We start from the raw sequence: 17667 nt of genomic DNA on the forward strand, positions 1-17667 counted from the left end.
TGTCTTTTTAAAGTATGTGCAGTTATTTGCTTTGGTGACAATATTTAAATCAAAATAAACTATTATTATTTGTGTTTTGAAAGATGATGAAACCAGAACATTCATCATTTCACTGGTTAATGATGCATATTTTAAAATGTTTACTGGCTTCCTGTTTTTCCCAGTTGTATTACTCTGTAAATTGTTATACATATTTTATTAATACCATAATTTTAGACAATACAGCTCTGGGATTTGATATCACACTTTATTACTTGAAGCATTACTTTATTACTTCTGGTGAGCTAATTATGTTTGTGGTAGTTCATTTCAGTGAACTAAACTAGTATTTATACTGCTTGACTATTGGGTTTCCACGTATAAGGTGTATTGGATGGAAATCGTAGAACCACAGAATATCCTGAGCTGGAAGGGACCCACAAGGATGATCTCTTGCTCCTGCACAGTGGTGTGAAGTGGCTTGTTGCAAGCCTCTGTTATCTTAGAGTGGTCTATACGTATAATAAAAATAGTGTAACAGAAACACATTTGACGTTAATTTGTTTACCTTTAGTAGTTTCAGAGTCTCAAGTAAAAATAGCAGAATTAATCAAGACTGAATTGCTATTGAACGGCTATGTGTGGTGGAGATTGTAAGACACTCATTTGTGTGTTAGCTAGCACTTCCTAGTGTCTTTGTATTTCCTTGCTGCTAACCAATAAAATCAGTTGTCTGGGGCTTACTCCTAAATACTCGTGTGAAGTTATATAAGAATTTGTCTTACAGTAGGCCAACTTATATTGTCTCAAGTGTTTGCTCAGATTTTTTTCAAATGTTATATATTTCTAGCCTTGCAGACAATCATTTAAAATATACATCTACTCTGTTTCCTTTTCTGTTTTAAGTTAGCATTGTCTCTCAGCGATGTATATCAGCAATTTGAAGGATGATGAAAAAGTTGTTTACATGTCACCTGAAGATAGGATCTAATCAATTTTCTCCAGTTCTGACTTAAACCTACTCTTTTATTCTTATCTTCTTTGAATTGTCATTTACTTTCCAAGAAGTGACAGTGATGATGTTTACATCATTTTCCTTATATTGATTCTGCAATTTTCTTCTTACCTGCTTTTCTTCAGGGATGTCTTGGAGGGAATATCTCTGGGACTTCTGTGGGAGATCCAGACCTCTCCCCTTGGTTCTCTTTTCTTTGTTCACTTCACTAGAACTCTGTTTGGTCTCACCTACAAATCAGAACTGAACTCTGCAGAGTTCATGAGAAGCAAGTCTTACAGCAAGTCTCATCCAATTCTGCAGCAGACTCTGATCTATTCTAGTTTCATCTGAGATCCACATGTATCTAGCTGAATTTATGAAGTTTCCAATCTACTTCCGTTGTGCCACGATCTTTATGGGATATCTGTGCATACTATATTTATAGATATGTTACTTAAGGAGCAGCAATTACCTGCAAGCTTTGCTTGAAGTGACTCTTCACACCAGACAATTTGAAGGTAAATGTTTAGTTTGATCCCTGAGAAACAAAAAGTTAGGTTCTTGACTAGGTAGAAACAGTTGCACAAGAGGAAAAATAAGACAATGGAGATAATTTTTGGAGCACATCTGGGAACAACGGTATTTCTGTAGTTGTCACACCAACTTTTAGTGTGTATTTCAAGAATAAAGAATGACCAAATGGCAGCAGCCTGTGTTGTTCTTAGAAGAGGACTTCAGTATGACTTTGGGGGCTGATGAGACCAAGACCAGGTTAGGTGAGGCCCTGAGCAAACTAATCTAGTGGGCAGCATCCCTGCCTATGGCAGGGGGGTTGGAACTACGTGATCTTCAAGGTCCCTCTTTCTGTCCTCATCTGGCCAGTCAGGGAAACGATACCGGGACCTTTCTCTCACTCCCGTTGGTTGTAATATTACTCTGCTTCTCCTGCTTTCAATTTTATTGTGGTCTATTACTCCATTTGATTTAAAAGTACTCCACTTAATGCAAATGTGCTAAGTGGTCCCTTTACAGCTGAGGAATTAATAATATTCTTGTACTCCTATTAGCTTTTAACTATTGCTTTACTTTAAAACTTTAGAGTTTTAAAGATGATAGATAAAAGAAATATTCGTGTTATATTCTGCAAAATTTACCCATCTTTTTTAGCTTTTTATGGACAGAAACCATTATTTATTAATAACACAGTTTGTATGCAAGTGCTTTAACTACGGTACCTGTTTGTAACATGTATGTATTTTAGGATTGCGATGTTTGTGAACAGATAAATCTCTTTTCCCTTTTCAAACAAAATCCTTGTGTCTCCTTTTGATATCTCATTGTGGATTTCTAGCCATAAACTTAAATTCTACTTGGTAAAAATGGAGCTATTAATTTCCTCTTGCTATTGTCTTCTCCCTTGTTCAGTTCAGATGAGGAGGATGATTGAACCATCTGGCAAGTAAACTTTTCTCTTGGCCTTTTTCTAAATGTTTGTGTTCAATCCATGTCCAAATCTTGCACATTCTTTCTTCGTGACCTTCATTAGATACGGCCTATGATAACTATCACAGTTAAAACGTTCTTCTTTTGCATTGTAATTGCTGAAATTCCTTCATTTTGGCAAATGCAATGTTATCTAGTCATTTAGAATATTCTGCAAGTTCATTTTCCTGGTTTGTAAAATCAAACAGTATTTATGTATATAATTCTCTTCTTTCTATCCAAAAGTTATTTGTCTTTGCCATTAAACTTTTCATGGCTTAAGTGCATCCTCGTTGTCATCCTTCATCCCAAAGATACCCGTTCCTGCTGTTAACTGGCTCATCATATCAGCCCATATTGGCCAGCTGTTTTTCTTTTTTTTCCTATGAATTTCCTACATTCCTTACAAACATCTATTCAGAAAATCGTTTTTCTTATCCAGATCCCTCCTACAGTCTTTTACTGTGATGTCTAAAAAAAAGAAGCTGGACAAGAGTTATCTCCTGGTAACCAGGAGTTCTGCCTGTTTAGCTGACCAATGTCAGATGTTCAAAAAATCAAAACAAAAGAAAAAAGAAAAGGACTGGAGGGTAATTATTCACTTCATTTTAGCTGATCTTCAGTGACTCTCTATGATTATGCCCTTAGCCTGTGGCAATGCAAGGTAATTTGAGTTAGCATAGTCGTCCTTCATTGACTGCAAACAGCAACTTTTTATAGTTAAATATTTATTAATGCTTGAAACCCTTTTCTTGTACTAAAACTGTGCCCTCTTTCATTGAGGGCTAATGTAACATGAATTGCCTTGCATTTACTGTGGGCTGAGAGTGTGCACATGGACAGTTACCTGGCAGTTATCTAGCATAACACTAACTGTACAGTTCACAGCAGACTGCCCATAATTCAGAAGGTATGAGCTGAAATACTCCTAAGTGGGGAGAGGGACTGAAAATTGCACGAAATTCAGAAATGCAATTTCACTTTGATTTTCACTTCCAGTCTGTTAGATTCTGGGATCATATGTGCTTTAATTTCTCTGCTATAGTAAAATATATGCTCCACTGACAATATATTATTTTTGATATTTGCTTGAATAGAAAATAGGAAGTATTTGGGGATATGATTTCCTAAATGGCAGAGGCATTTTCTTCTTGAAAATTCATTTACATTTCTGCATGCTCCTGTGTTCCTCTGGTCTGTATTCTTTCCTTCTTGGGGAAGAGATTGTAACTTGTAAGTCTGTAAGCACAAACTCACATAAGTATGCCATGGTATCATCAGATACCGTGTAAATATGATCAGTGGGTGTCTTTAAATTGTAATTGTGTGTGGGTTTTTGGAGTTGTGATATAGTTGAAGAAATACAATGATGTGAAATTTGGAGGTGGGGTTAAGGTTCTTCAAATGAAAATAAAGAAAATATTTATTGATTGATTTTTCCCAAAAGATTAATCTTACTGTTGTGCTTTCCAGGCTCCACTTAGCATAATATATAAAGAGTAAAATTAATAGTTAACAATGACATGGTTTAGACAGAATGCTGCGCTTTTTTTTTTTTGTTTTGTTTTCAGAAAGCGTTTCAACAGAGGCTCTCTCCTGGTAGTTATTTTTAAAGGAAAAAAGTTAAGTAGCTGTTACACAGACTGCATGAGTTTTTTTATCGACTTTGAGATTTAGCTTAATAAATGTATTTGTTCTTCCTATTTTTTGTGAAACTGTATAACCTACATTTAGTATTATGAAATACTGTACTACAAACGTTCGTGTTAATAGCTTAGTATTTTAGTCCTTCACAAATTAATGCCTGTGGTAACTGGGTGATTTTAGGCCTGTTCTTGTAAACAAGGCCTTACTGATGTGCAAGGAACAGTAATATGTGGCAAAAACTCCACATTAACCAAAGTAAGCAGTATAAATGGGGTATAGGAATCCCCTGTTAGACTAAAAATCTCCAAGAGAAAATCTCCAGAGCCTACAAATTAAAGACCTCCAATATCATTTTAAAATAAAGCCTTTTATGTAGTATGAGAGCATTTTTTCAGCTGATAATCAAATGACACTATTATGCAGGCTTACTAGATTTGCAAATTTACAAGTTTTTACAAGTCAGTTGGGTCCCTTCCTCAGGAAATCAGTTTAAGTTTTTTTTTCCTGTATTGACTCAAAGAGCCTGGTTGTCCTTAAATCCTTCTGAATATATTTGCCTTATAATTTGACGGCATTGAGTCAACACCCTTATAGGAACTGTAATGCAATAAAAAGAGAAACTGTTCAATATAGTTTCCAGTTACCTTAGGATCAGATTTGGAGAAACTGGAATGTACACAATAAAACCTGTGCGAGACTTGAGTTCCATGTTATGTTGTAAGCAACCAGGGCTTTTCAACAGAAAATACCATTTGAAAGCTTTACCCTGCTTCCAATGGTTATAAAATGATAAAAATGAAAATGTGTGAGACTCTTGAAATACGCATTTTACTATTCTTAATTTTTGGAACCATACCTTTGTGGTATTGAAAACTTCATGTACAAGTAAATAAGCACATCAATGTTTTTATTCAGGTCTTTTTTTATTATAGTGAATGTTTTTGCTCTACCATTTTCTGCAATAAAATTCTTTACAACTCATTTACATTTTTTAACTTAGAAAAAATATGTAGATTCAGCTGTACTTTGTGAACTCTATTTTAGAAGAGTCTTTAGATTACAATGGATATCCAGCATACATCATGCGTGCAAATAGAATGCACACAATTTAATTCAGTCTTGTTTTTTTTTTTTCCATGTAGTTAGCAGGAAAGTTTTTACAAATTGCTTGTGTGAATCCAGAAATAAATTTGTCCTTTAGTTCAGATATGAATTTGTTGCATTTGATTGCACAATTTTAATTGTGGTTTCATTTTTATTTATTATTATTGTTTTCTGACATAAGATTATAAAAAGAAATGTGCTTTTGCATACATCTGCAAAGAAAAAATACATTTGATGTATTTCCAATGAATATATTTTCTAAGACAGGTAACTAAATAAATGGTCTCTACTATAGTAATTTATCTTTTTTTGCACTTGCTTTTAGTTGATTTGGAGCATATGCGCACAGTGAAAGTTGACAAGCACCAACGATTTTGTCAAGAAAACAATTTCAGTAGCCATTTCGTGTCGGCCAAAACAGGAGATTCTGTAAGTATGAAAAATAAAGTCCTTGTAGATTTTTATTTTTATTTTTTAGAAAGCTGTTATTCTGAAATATGATGTAGCAGTTTTTATTATACTTCACATATCGAACACTGAAGAACTCTGGCTACTGCAGGTCCTTTTTGCCAGCCTGCTTGCATGAAAATAGATCTTTTTATGAGTGTGTATGTTCTTTACAGTGGCTTCTCATCTGATTTGTGGTTTGAGGTATAGATCTTAATATGGAAATGCTCTGGCTTATACGTCAGAATGAGAAATGAGACCTGCTGGATCTCTGCTGTCAGCCTTTAGCTAAACATATACCTTAGTTCCAGGTGAAGTTCCATCTCTAGAGCATCAGTACAGAAACTTTTAATAGTCAATAAAATCACAGGATCCTGTTATGATCAGTTTTTAATATGGGTCCTGAGCCAGGAGTCATTCTGTCTGTGGGTCCATTGAAATTTGAACATTCTGGTATTTGTAATGCTTTGCAGAGCACATTTTTGAACAATCATTTGACTCTGACCTAACTGGCATATTTGTTTTAGTTGGAAGTGTATGGAAGAAAAGGTTCTCTTTCAGTTGACTGTATCAGTCAGATTAAATCATGTTGTATTGTTTTGCTTGATTTCTGTCATATGCCCAATGACATTGTCATTCCCATGAAAAAAAAAATCTGTATCTGTCTCAGTAATGTTATTTATGACAACATAATTTGCTTTATTTTAATGTTATTGAACGGTAAGACCATGTTAAATTATACGGAAGTACAGTTCTGTAACACATGTGGACTCACTGATTGTCTTAAGATCTTTGATGAAAGATCATTTACTTCTACAATGGATTGCCAAATTTTATAAGTTAATTATTGTGTTATACTGCTGATACAAGTGCAGTGAATCCCGATTCTCCTTAGAATTTGTGTTAAATCTTTGGCATAATTTTTTGTTTAAATGTGAAAATGGCTATTTATGCTTGAAGAAGAAGAAAAATTTTATAATACTTTACGCAGTGAAGCTTGCATATGTTAAAATCTATTTATTTCTCAAGGAGACAACAGTTTGGTGGGAGCTGGTAGTAGGAAAACCAGCATTTTTTATAAGATTGATATAGTTAACATTATAAATTATGAAGGAATCTTTATTATGTCATTTTAATTGATTCATGAATTGCAGCAGCATCCCACTATATATACTGATTATACTTTTTAACTTGCTGTTTAAAAACAAAAGTAAATCTGAATATACCTAGAAAACATTAACCAGAAGTTTCTGTTTAAATGGCTACTAACAAAAGAAGCTATGAGCTATAGTTTACAGTAGTTCATTTTGAGTTTTGGTATAGATTTGAATTAACTCTACCTACCTACTACTGCACACTGGCTTTTCAAAATCTTCGTAGTTAATATATTTGGGTAGTTGTGTGGAAAAGACAGGGTGATTTGCCAGTGATTTGAGACGAGGCCATCAGTTAAGGTAGATGAAGTGATTTGTTTGGTTTACCTCAGATCTTTCCAACAAACTCATTTGCAGAAGATAATTTTATATACTTAGAAAAACCCAAATGTCTCCTCAGAGGAGAATTGATCTTCATGAAAGACTTGCTGCAGCTTAACCATCTCACTGTCCATCAAACTGCCTACCTAAAGGGCTGAGCTCACACCTCATGTTTTTGTGAACAAAACATCCTCATGGTAGGTGATCTAGTTTAGTACACCTGAGAGCCTGGTGCGGGTTAAAGTAGGTCTCTGGAGAAGGTCTGCCTGCTTCAGGTTGCCTTCCTTGCTGTGTGGGTGCTAGTAAAATAGACCAATACTAGACCAAGGAGGGCAGAGAAAGAAAAATGATTTTTGGAAGCTACTTTGGCTTGTTGGTTGTGCCACGTATGTGCTACCAATTTCCATCTGAGCTGTAAGAAAAGACTGCATGAATGGTATTTTTATTTGACTTTTAATTGAAAAGGAGTATAAGCACTTACACAGGCCTTACCTTTTGGGGGTGGTGTCTGTACGATGAAAAGCAAGGTATGCTGGTGGGTTAGATTGTGTGCACCATGGCACAGCCACGTAGGTAGTAGCTTGACAATGCAGTGAGTTCAGCAGCAGTACAATCGTAAGCTGTTCCTGTTTAATATCTGTTGTGTTCTTTAATGTGATTTAAAATGCAGCTGCCTAAACAGTAAGATTGGTGGACTGTATTGAGATGAAGTAAAGGAGTTATTTAAGATATCCTTGCCTCCCAATGTTATCTGTCAAACCATGTTTGAAGTCTAACTCTGCTAGGCTGCTTCATGCCACACAACATTTTGCTTATTTCCTAAATACTTCTGTTCAGTATAACACATTTAATGTTTTGTAAGGCTCTTGAACAAATGTATCATTGCTTGGCTTTCGTGTTCATAATGTTTTTAAAACGTGTGCAGCAGAGATTTTGGTGATATTGATGCACAGTTCTGTTGTTCTTAATTTCAGAAATCTACATCTCTGTTGCACAATACACCGGTAAAATATTTTTGTGCTAAACATTAGTGAATACCCTTATTCATATTTTATAGCACTGAGAGTGGTATTTGAGAGGTGGGTTGTGTAAAAGCTTGTTTAAACTTAGGTCTCTGGAGGCAGAGTAGAAGTGTTGCCTAACAATCTAGCATACTGTTCATTCCTCATACCATTGTTGAATTATTTTCTCCAATTTTTAAACAAAATTGAAAGTACCAGATGAGGTTATTTTCAGATCTGCTTTGCACAGGTCATAATTTTGTATATCTCATTGTTTACAGTTCAAGAATGGTTTGATATATTTGAAAGAACTTTGAGGATGTCTGTTTTTAATCATTTAAATGCGATTTAATTTTTTTTTTCCCGTAGGTCTTCCTGTGTTTTCAGAGAATTGCTGCTGACATCCTTGGCATCAAATTAAACAAAGCAGAAATGGAACAATCACAGGTGATTTCCACAAATACATGTTTTTCCTTAATATTTTGCTTAGTATTTAGAAAAAAAAAAAACAAAACACAAATCACATTGCAAATTATTAACTGTCCTATAAAGCAAACTACAGCCATTGTTTTAGAGACAATTATTTACTTTTACAACAGCCTTTTAAAAACATTATCATTCTTTATTTATCCATCATGATAAACTTGCTGAAGTAAGAAAATGTATGTTCAGAAAATAATAATAATAAAAAAGTTCTAGATCTGTTTGTTTAAAAATAGTACATAAAAGTTTCTTAGAAATTAAAATGTCTCTACATGTTTGCATATACAGGTAGCATGGAAGATACTCTTCTATATACATGAATTACTGTACACTGATGTCAGATACAGTTTTTATGACAACCCTTTTCCTTTTTAATTCCTTTACATATTAAATTTCATTTTAGAATACTACAAGCTTAAATGATAGAAGGCATAAATTGTGAATGGAAATCTTCTAAATCAATGTTCAGTGTAGAAATACAGGAAAAAAATATTATTTGTCAATCAGAGTCAGGAATTAACTATGTCAAATCCTTTGGTTGGTTAATCTCAGATTTTAGTCTTCATTGTGTGCCTATATAATACAGGATAAGGATACTTTCCTCAGTAGTGACTGCTTGCCTCAGGGAAAGAATGTTGATTTTTGTAAGAGCACTATTTCCCATTTTATTTCTGATCTGCAGATGAGAAATGAATCCTGTTCTGCTTCAGTATACCCATTCTCAACAGCATACATACCTGTGGAATCACGTTTGGATAGCTATTGTGGCTCCCTGCCATATGAAATTATTTTTCTCACCATACCAGTCCCAAATAATCTCCCCCTAAGGGAGTTGTGTAGTTTTCTTCCCTTGGACTTTGTGTTTTGTTCGTTGCAGTGAGTTGGGGATTTTCTACCATCTCCTCTGCTGTATGGAAGGGCTGAGAGAGAGGACAGTGCTTCCCAAAAATAGGTGGGAAGGTCGTTAAAAAGGATGCCCTTCATTCTCTTATATTGGTTAGTAGTGAGTGAGGGATGTGAATGCAGTGATTTTACTGTGCACACATGTCAAAACCCTGTTGCATGTCCTGCTTTGAACTGTAACAGCTTTTTTCTTTAAAGAGTATTTCATGTAATTGTTGCATGCAAAATAGCTCTAATGAGGGCAGTTTTATAACCTTTTAATTTAGTGGGGAAAAGATGTTTTCAGTATTTTTTTTTTAATTTGAACTCTGATTAGCTGCATTTAATAGAGTTTAAGCCATTTATTTAATATCAGGGAGTGTTCAAAAATGTGTTAATTGTTCAAATAAGCAAGCAAGCAAGACATTTTCCACTATAACTCCTTTTTCCTTACCACCTCCCTCTTCCTAGTTCCTGCCTCTAAAAATAACTTTGCTGCCAGGAAGATTCTATGTGCATAGGTTTAAACCAAAAGGGTTTTACATAAAACCAGTTTCAGAAACCTCAGAAACAAAGACTATACTACTGAGGCAACCTTTACTATATAAGGACATTTAAGATTACAATACACTTATTTTAAATTTATTTATTAAACTAAAAGGTGGCTGAGCTGCTGGCATAGTATCCTGGAATTGCTACTTGCTGTTAATATTAAAAAAGTACTCCAAAAAAAAGTCAAGTTTACTTAACAAACAAACAAAAAACAGCACAAAACACTTCTTGTGTATACAGGTTGGTCTCCTGCTTTTTGAAATATACAATAAATATGTAATTTCTGAAAGTGTTTCACCATGACAGTGTTTACAATCATTGTGGAAGTGGTCAAGAAAACTGTATTGCAAACAGTAAAATGGCAAAATATACTTAGAGTGCACATCTAACAAGTAAAGCAAAAAAGCTTCAAAAATGTATGATTTATAAGTAGAGAAATATGGAGTGTGTCTTTTCAATATTCTTTTACTACTAAGTCACCATCTTTCTATTGTTCTGAACCCTATAATGGTTACTACATAAATAATGTATCACATAAATAGTTCTTTAATTTTTCTTTGGCTGTTTAGCTTGCATTGGAAGAGTAGACTCAGATCTCTTGTGCTGACTGCTGTTGTGTCCTCATAACTCAGGTGTAAACTTGTAGATAGGTATGAAAATGCCTTCAATTATAAAGAGAAGGTGAGGTACGAGGTTATACAGAATATTGTAGCTTTCTAGAGAAAGTGTCTGTTTATAGGTTCTTTTTAAGGTAACTGATACTGGCTTCTTCCTACCTTAGTATAATAATCACAATTTTTAATTATGTTGACCAGATCAATGGAATATGCAATATGAGGGTAGGACAAAGTTGATATTAAGCAATTTACAGTAGCAATAGCCTCTAAATAATGTTCATAATATAAATACTCACTGTGGCCCACACGTTACTGTTAATGTGAATCCAAGCTGTCAGAATTAAAAAGTAAATAAATCCGAACATAAACAGCAAAACCACCAACAGAAAAAGAAACAAAGCCTGTAAATGGAAGTGGATAGAAAAGAAACTTTATTGTCTCATCATTCAGGTACAGCAGAAGTCACTGTATGGTGATATGCTGCATGTAGCTGAAGGGTGTAAAGAAACAGTCTGGCTTTGAAAGCTTCTTCTAATCAACCATAGTATCAATATATTCTAAATAAGCAATAATTTGTTGTCAACGGTATAATGTTTGCTTGAGAGTGCTATTTTGAGTGGGCAGTAGGAATTGTCCATAATTAAGTCAATGAGAAACCAATGATAATTGTATTTGAGAGTTCATCTGTTAGCTTTATCTTAAGGTTCATTGTTGTATGGAACCAAATACTCTGGTCACTTCCTAAGAAAGGAAAGGAAAAGTCTGCTTAAAATTGGGGAAGGAAAACGTTAACCTTCACAGCTTCAGAGAGAGAAATAGAAGGATGTTTCTTGAGAGAAATTTATTAGTCTGCAGTGGAAAAGCCTAACTGAAGTAATGTGTAGATGCTGTTGTCCAAAAGCATGGAGCTGGTCTTTTGGCTGGGAGGAGGTGATGTTAAATGATATTACCATTACTTGGGTACTGGTTTACTACAAATGTTTCTGTATGATAGGTACAGATTCTATAGTGTGCGTGTGTAAGGGGGGATGTTTGTTTTTAAATTTCTCTCAAGCGGGCGTTAGGCTTCCTTAAATTGTAGAATGGCTATATGGTCATGCTCCTAAAAATTTCTGGGAGTTTAATATTCTACCTATTGTACTATAAAAGTAGATAGATGGGTAGATGCTATAAAGGAACAAAACAAAACACAAAAATAAGTGTGACTTATCGTTATCTCAGTAAATACATGAGTAATGAATTGGATTTCATCTTTGATCAAAGAGTAGAACACATTTTAGTTTTACAAAAGTGCACTGTTTACTACCTGGATTATATCTTTGAATTTTCAGTATTTTGTGTAATGTGAGGTTTCTTCATTTTGAAAAATAAGAAGGTGTCTGCTTGAGTATGTTTGTCAGAGAAATTCAGCCTAGGAGGTGACAAAGTATAAAATGAAACACTGAATTTGAGTAAAACACGAACAGTGGAATGCTATATGCTAGTTACAATCTGTTATGTATTTATTCATTATTACTGATTGTCTAATATTGAGAGTATTCTTTAAAAATTATTTCTAGCACTTGTGATTCTATGGCTGAAGATGCTGTTTCCTTTGTTTAGAAACCAAATCTAATTGTCGCAGTCAATAAGAGGACCCTAGAAGTGAGTCACTTGGTTAGAAATAATAGGCATCCTAAACACGTTATTGAAACTGGTGTGAATCTGGGGGGGTTGACTCATGTCTTCTGAGCTTTGATAACTCGCAGAACTGCAGAAATTCTTGTGGAAAGTGGATGGGGTTCTTGGTCCTCTTCAAATTAACTGCTAAACCGTTAATTAAGTGCAAGAACAAACCCTAGCAATTGAACTATTTACTATGCATTGTTATAGAAAATGGCTGCAGCAGTTTAACATGTAAATGTGACCAAAGCTATTTGTTACTGCCCTTTTGCTGGAATTTATCGCTCCCACAGCAGAATCACAAAATGGAAGGCGATCATGTGCCTTGGCCACATCAGGGTGAAGTTCAGCAGCTTAGCTTAAACTGCTGATGAAAGTTATTTTTAAGTGAAGTTGCCAGACTTTGTGCTGAAGCGGATGAGGTGCAAGTACACGTTACATTCCACCAGCTCTCCTTTGGCAGCAGTGATCTCCAGCAGAGGACTAGAACAGACATTTGGGGGTGGTAAGTTTTTAAGCTATCTCAGCTAGAGCTACTAAATCTTGTCTGTTCACATGCTGAGATGACTGTTAATCAAACCTTTATTTGGTCAAAACTGTGGTGAAACAAAGGAATAGACTACTGTTTGTGTGTGACTGGAACGTGTTTTTGAAATGGAACAGTTCCAAAGTAAGAAAATTGCAGATTCTGACTTATTTTCAGTCCTCAAATTCCTCTCTTTTAAATCACAAGGGTCTGATGAAATTTGAGGAAATAGCTCCTTTACTAATCAAATGTTTTTCTTTCTATATTTTTTACTTTCAACCATAGTATAAAGACTGTATGGGGTACAGCTTTGTTCCTTGGCATTGGCAAGAGGTAGCATTTTTGTAAGTGATGTGTAGTTTTCTCTTTAACTACATGCCAGTTCAGCAAATGAGGGTGTGCGTGTGCCAGCTTTGTACAATAAAACGTTTGGCAGATAAGTCAGATTGGGAATTCAGAGCACCTGCACCAAGTAAGTTTCTTTCTCATTACTGACAGTGGTTTGAACCTTGGCAATGATATGGTTTCTATAGATATGGATACAAAGAGGTTTTTAATTACTGTGGAGTTAATAAAATAAATGCTTCAGTGTTGTTTTTTTTTTTTTTTAAACACTTATTTAGGTGAAATTCCTTGAGAAAATCCACGTCATTTATGTTAGTCAGCTTCTTGCTACAATGTGCCTAAACAGGGGTCACTAACCTAGCTCTGTTTACACGATGGGATTTAGACCAATGTTTTGAGGAACAATTAATTGCCTACTGATTGCAAGATTTTTTTCTCAGCTCCAGTCAAAAGATTGGTATGAAGAAACTAGGTCCTGTGAGGTCAGATAACACTGTTTAACGCTAAAACTCCTACTACTGCCTTACATGGGATTTGGCAACCTTTCCCTTGATAACATCAGGCCAGGAGTCTAGTAAATCATGAGCGTTGTCTACTAGATAAGATAATACCAATGTGATCAATTAAACTCAAGAAGAGTACATCAGCAGCTAATAAATCCAGATCCTTTACCAGGCTATCTAATTACTATTACTTGTTTGACATACAGGTTTTATGTACAGTGGTAATCTTTAACATGTACTGCTTATATGTTCATATAATCCATTTTATGTATTGTTTCCTTCAAAATAATAACATAATTTCATTTATCCTAACCTTGAAAACATTTTATGTAAAAATCAAAGTATTTTAAGAAAAAAGCATTAAATTGGTTTAGCATATCTTTCATAGCAGACCACCTCTGTAGGTTTTTTGCTCAAGTTATAGTATGAGCTTTTCTCCCCTTTGTATAAACACTGTGTTAATAAAAAGCTCTTAACAGTTTTGTTTGCCTTTAAGGGGAAAAATGACTTTTTTATGTTTTTGAATGAAGTAAAAATCAAAGCTTCCAGCACTTTGATGTGAGGTTTTTAATTTGTCACTGTTTTTTGATTAATATTTGGTTATAATGTAATAGCTATGTAATGGAAAAATTCATGCATACCTCTAGTAGACTTGTTACAGTTGCTGATAGGAAGCTGACTACTGTAAAAAATTTATGTACCTTATGCTTAAAAGAAGAGGCCATTGTCATCTTTCCTTCCACTGTATTGCTTTGCCTTTTATTCTGTCCCTTCCCCTCCTTTAACACCTTTTGTTGATTGCATGTATGAATATTTCACTTTGGTGCTTTGAAAGTTGCATGTCCTTGAAGAAGCTTGAGAACCAGCTCAGATGCTGTTAGTGATGCCTTCAGCTAAACACGTTGCTCTTGTTCAGCATTTGACCTGAAAATAAATGCATTTTGTTTTTGCTTCTGCATTGTCATTTTATGTCATTCATTCTTTCTCTTCAGCTACTGATCAGTCTTTCCATTTTTTTCCTTCTCTTTTCTTTTTGCCTTCTTCTCCTTCACCTCTATCCATTGTGTTGATACATGATTAACAACAGCATGTTGTCAGGGCAGAACTAGTGAAATATCCTGAAGAAGATAACCAACATCACAACACTTCCAACTGCCAGAGCAAAGTCTGCTCAATGCAGTAGTTCAGGTATTGATGTAAAACTTGTTTTTTTCAAGCTGCTTTGCTTTTACATGAAGTAAGATTTACAGTAAGTTCTATTAGAAAAACATATATCTGTAAGCAGTAATAATAATAGTGTATTAATTTGAAACTATGCAATTATGTGGTATTTCTAATAACTGGTTAGTTCATAGAAAATCTGTAATAATTCACAATAGTATTAGGAAGGGCTTTCAGTGCTGTATGTTCAAAATGTTACACTGCTGCCTCAAATGGAAATGGACACAAAATTGGAATCTCGTTTCTCTCTCCTCAAGCAGGAGAGACCAACAGTCCTGTCAAATGCTTTGTAAATAGAATGGGTAACATCTGTTGGATTTATAATCGAAAATAAATATTTATAGTATGCAGAAGTTCTTTTTATGTTAATCTTTAGTCTACATGCCTGTTGAAGCTTTTTTTTTGAAGTATGGTTGTATGTGAAATTTGCATTGCATTCTGTTAGTATTTCCTCTGAAAGTGCTTATAGCAAAGAGTGAAAGACAAACTTGCCTACAATTTCCAGTTATCATTAAGGGAGTTATTCTTAAAGAATGCATACTATAGTCTTTGTAAACTTCTATTATTTACATACAAAACAATTCTCATGGAAGAATAACTGTATTCATTGCTTTTGCAAAGGAGTTCTGTTTTGTATTAGTCCTGTAAAATTGTTATGAAAACCAACCTTCCTTCTGCTTAGTATGAATAGACTGGTATTTAGACTGAGACCTGGTACCTGATAAGACTTTCTATAAGGTACTGAAGAGAACTGAACTGTGACTGTTTTGCCTAATTGCTTTTTTTTCTCTTATGTTTCGTAGTAAAATATCTCTTGAATGCTTTGCCAGCATCAATATTGTATTTTGTTTCTGATTGTTGCTGTGTTTTCTTTTATGACAGAGGGTGGTGAAGGCAGATATTGTCAACTACAGTCAGGAGCCTGTGACAAGAACCGTTAATCCTCCTAGAAGCTCAATGTGTGCAGTTCAATGACCATATTATTTTCCTTTTGTTTGATACCTTTGACTGTCCTCCTACCTTGACACAGGCTCTGGGATTGCCAGGAACTTTTAACAGTGACCATCGCTACAGTGCAGTTCAAAAACATGTTGTACCATTGTACATTGAGAAGCAGCAGGCATTTTTTTGACCGACTGAAATGAAATGTTAGACCACACACTTTGAAAAATTGAGATCTATATTCTTTTAAATTATATTTCAATAAAACAGTATAACTGTGTTTATAGGTTTTCTCCTACCTATTTGACTCATACTGGAATACAAATGGATGAAGAAGTCCTGCATTTGAAATAGTTTTAAAAGCATCGCTACGGAAGGGTATTTTGCCAAAGTGTTTTTTTTTTTTTTTTTTTTTTTTTTTTTTGCTTCTGTGATCTAAACTAACATTCAGCAAACTGTTACTTGGGAAAGCTATTGCTGGAATAATTTTAGACACTAATATATTTTATCAGGATTATTTGGAAAATACTCCATAAATATATCTACATAGTGCGAAATGTATAAATTGTATCCAGGAAGAAGCAGTGCTTGAAATAAAGCTGTAATATAAAAATAGTTACTTTTCTGAAGTCTCAAGTTGTCTTCATGGATGCTCTGGAAAATGCTAATGTTTTGTGTATTTTTATTACCACATCAGCATTACTTCTTGCAGCAGCAGATAGGCTCATATGTCTTCATGAATATGGATGAACCTCAGTAGGCAGTTTGGGCTGTAAATGTTGAGTGATATATTCAGCATGCATTAGAAACTGTTGATAGATCAATTAGGATCAGTCATTTTTAATAACTAACTGAATGACTTACTTTTGGACTGGTACTCTTTTCTTTCTAGTTCAGAGTAAAAAACAAATAAAAGCTGGCTCGTCCGTGATCATCACATTTCTACTCTGTTCTTTTTCTATCAGTCTCTTTTAGACATGCAGTTCTCTCCTGCCACATCTAAATATAAAGGTAAGGTGAGAAAAAAAAAATCAAGCCAACCTAATTCCAAGCTAGAAAGCTTTTCCTGCTTTAACTCTAGAATGTGTTTTCTTACAAAGTATGACAACACATTATGAGATTTAGAAAATTAATGAGGTTGAGCAAAGGAAACTTGTATATTGCAAGTGGAAAAAATGAAAAGGTCCTTCAAGAAAATATTCTTGTTGAGCTGTTCAAGAAAGGGACTAATAGTTGGAACAAATATGTTAAAAAAATTACAAATGGCAAGAATACGCTATTTGTTATCATTTTGGTATACTCAAAGTTAATTGAAAAGCTAAATCCATTTTTAAACTGTTCAGGATACAGCTTGATGCATAGCTCTATAACTTCATGATAATGACTTTGTGTTGTGATATTTTAGCATTCAAATGCGGGAAGTTTTCTGAAACAATCTGTGTTACTGGGAAATTGTACACTAGAGGTAGGTGTGAATTTTCAATAGATTATTCATTTCCGGATTACGGTCTGTGTTGTTGCTTCTGTCCCATGGAGCTCATGTCCCACTGTATAGCATTTACCTTACAGTTAAATGAAACTGAAAGGTGAACTATTTTCCACTTGCCACCAGATGAGAACATCTGCCTCAAACGTTTATTCTGAAGTAGCCAATGAGTTTACAAGTTTATGTTCTCCAAAGCATGTGGTAAGTTTTTTTTGAACCCTCGGATTTTTTTTGTGTTTGTGTCCTGAAGACTGCCCATATGCTCAGATATTCATGAGAACCTCTCTGAGATCTCCCTGGATCTTTCTCTGGCACG

At 34.5% G+C, this 17667-nt stretch overlaps 1 protein-coding gene across 5 annotated transcripts in view; it reads left to right on the forward strand.

The window, feature by feature from the left end:
- Positions 1–16802, forward strand: part of RAB28 (RAB28, member RAS oncogene family) — a 62578-nt gene extending 45776 nt beyond the window's left edge. For 2 of the 5 annotated variants that reach the window (XM_080589965.1, XM_080589961.1), the window contains 3 exons: positions 5535–5638; positions 8502–8579; positions 9298–12615. In XM_080589965.1, coding sequence (XP_080446091.1) covers positions 5535–5638; positions 8502–8579; positions 9298–9495 — 380 coding nt within the window. In that variant the 3' untranslated portion in view covers positions 9496–12615. The other 3 variants (XM_080589962.1, XM_080589964.1, XM_080589963.1) reach the window with 3 other exon arrangements.
- Positions 16803–17667: the final 865 nt, after the last annotated feature.

Source organism: Anser brachyrhynchus (genome assembly GCF_964034855.1).
Source record: "Anser brachyrhynchus genome assembly, chromosome: 4".
Lineage (NCBI taxonomy): Eukaryota > Metazoa > Chordata > Aves > Anseriformes > Anatidae > Anser > Anser brachyrhynchus.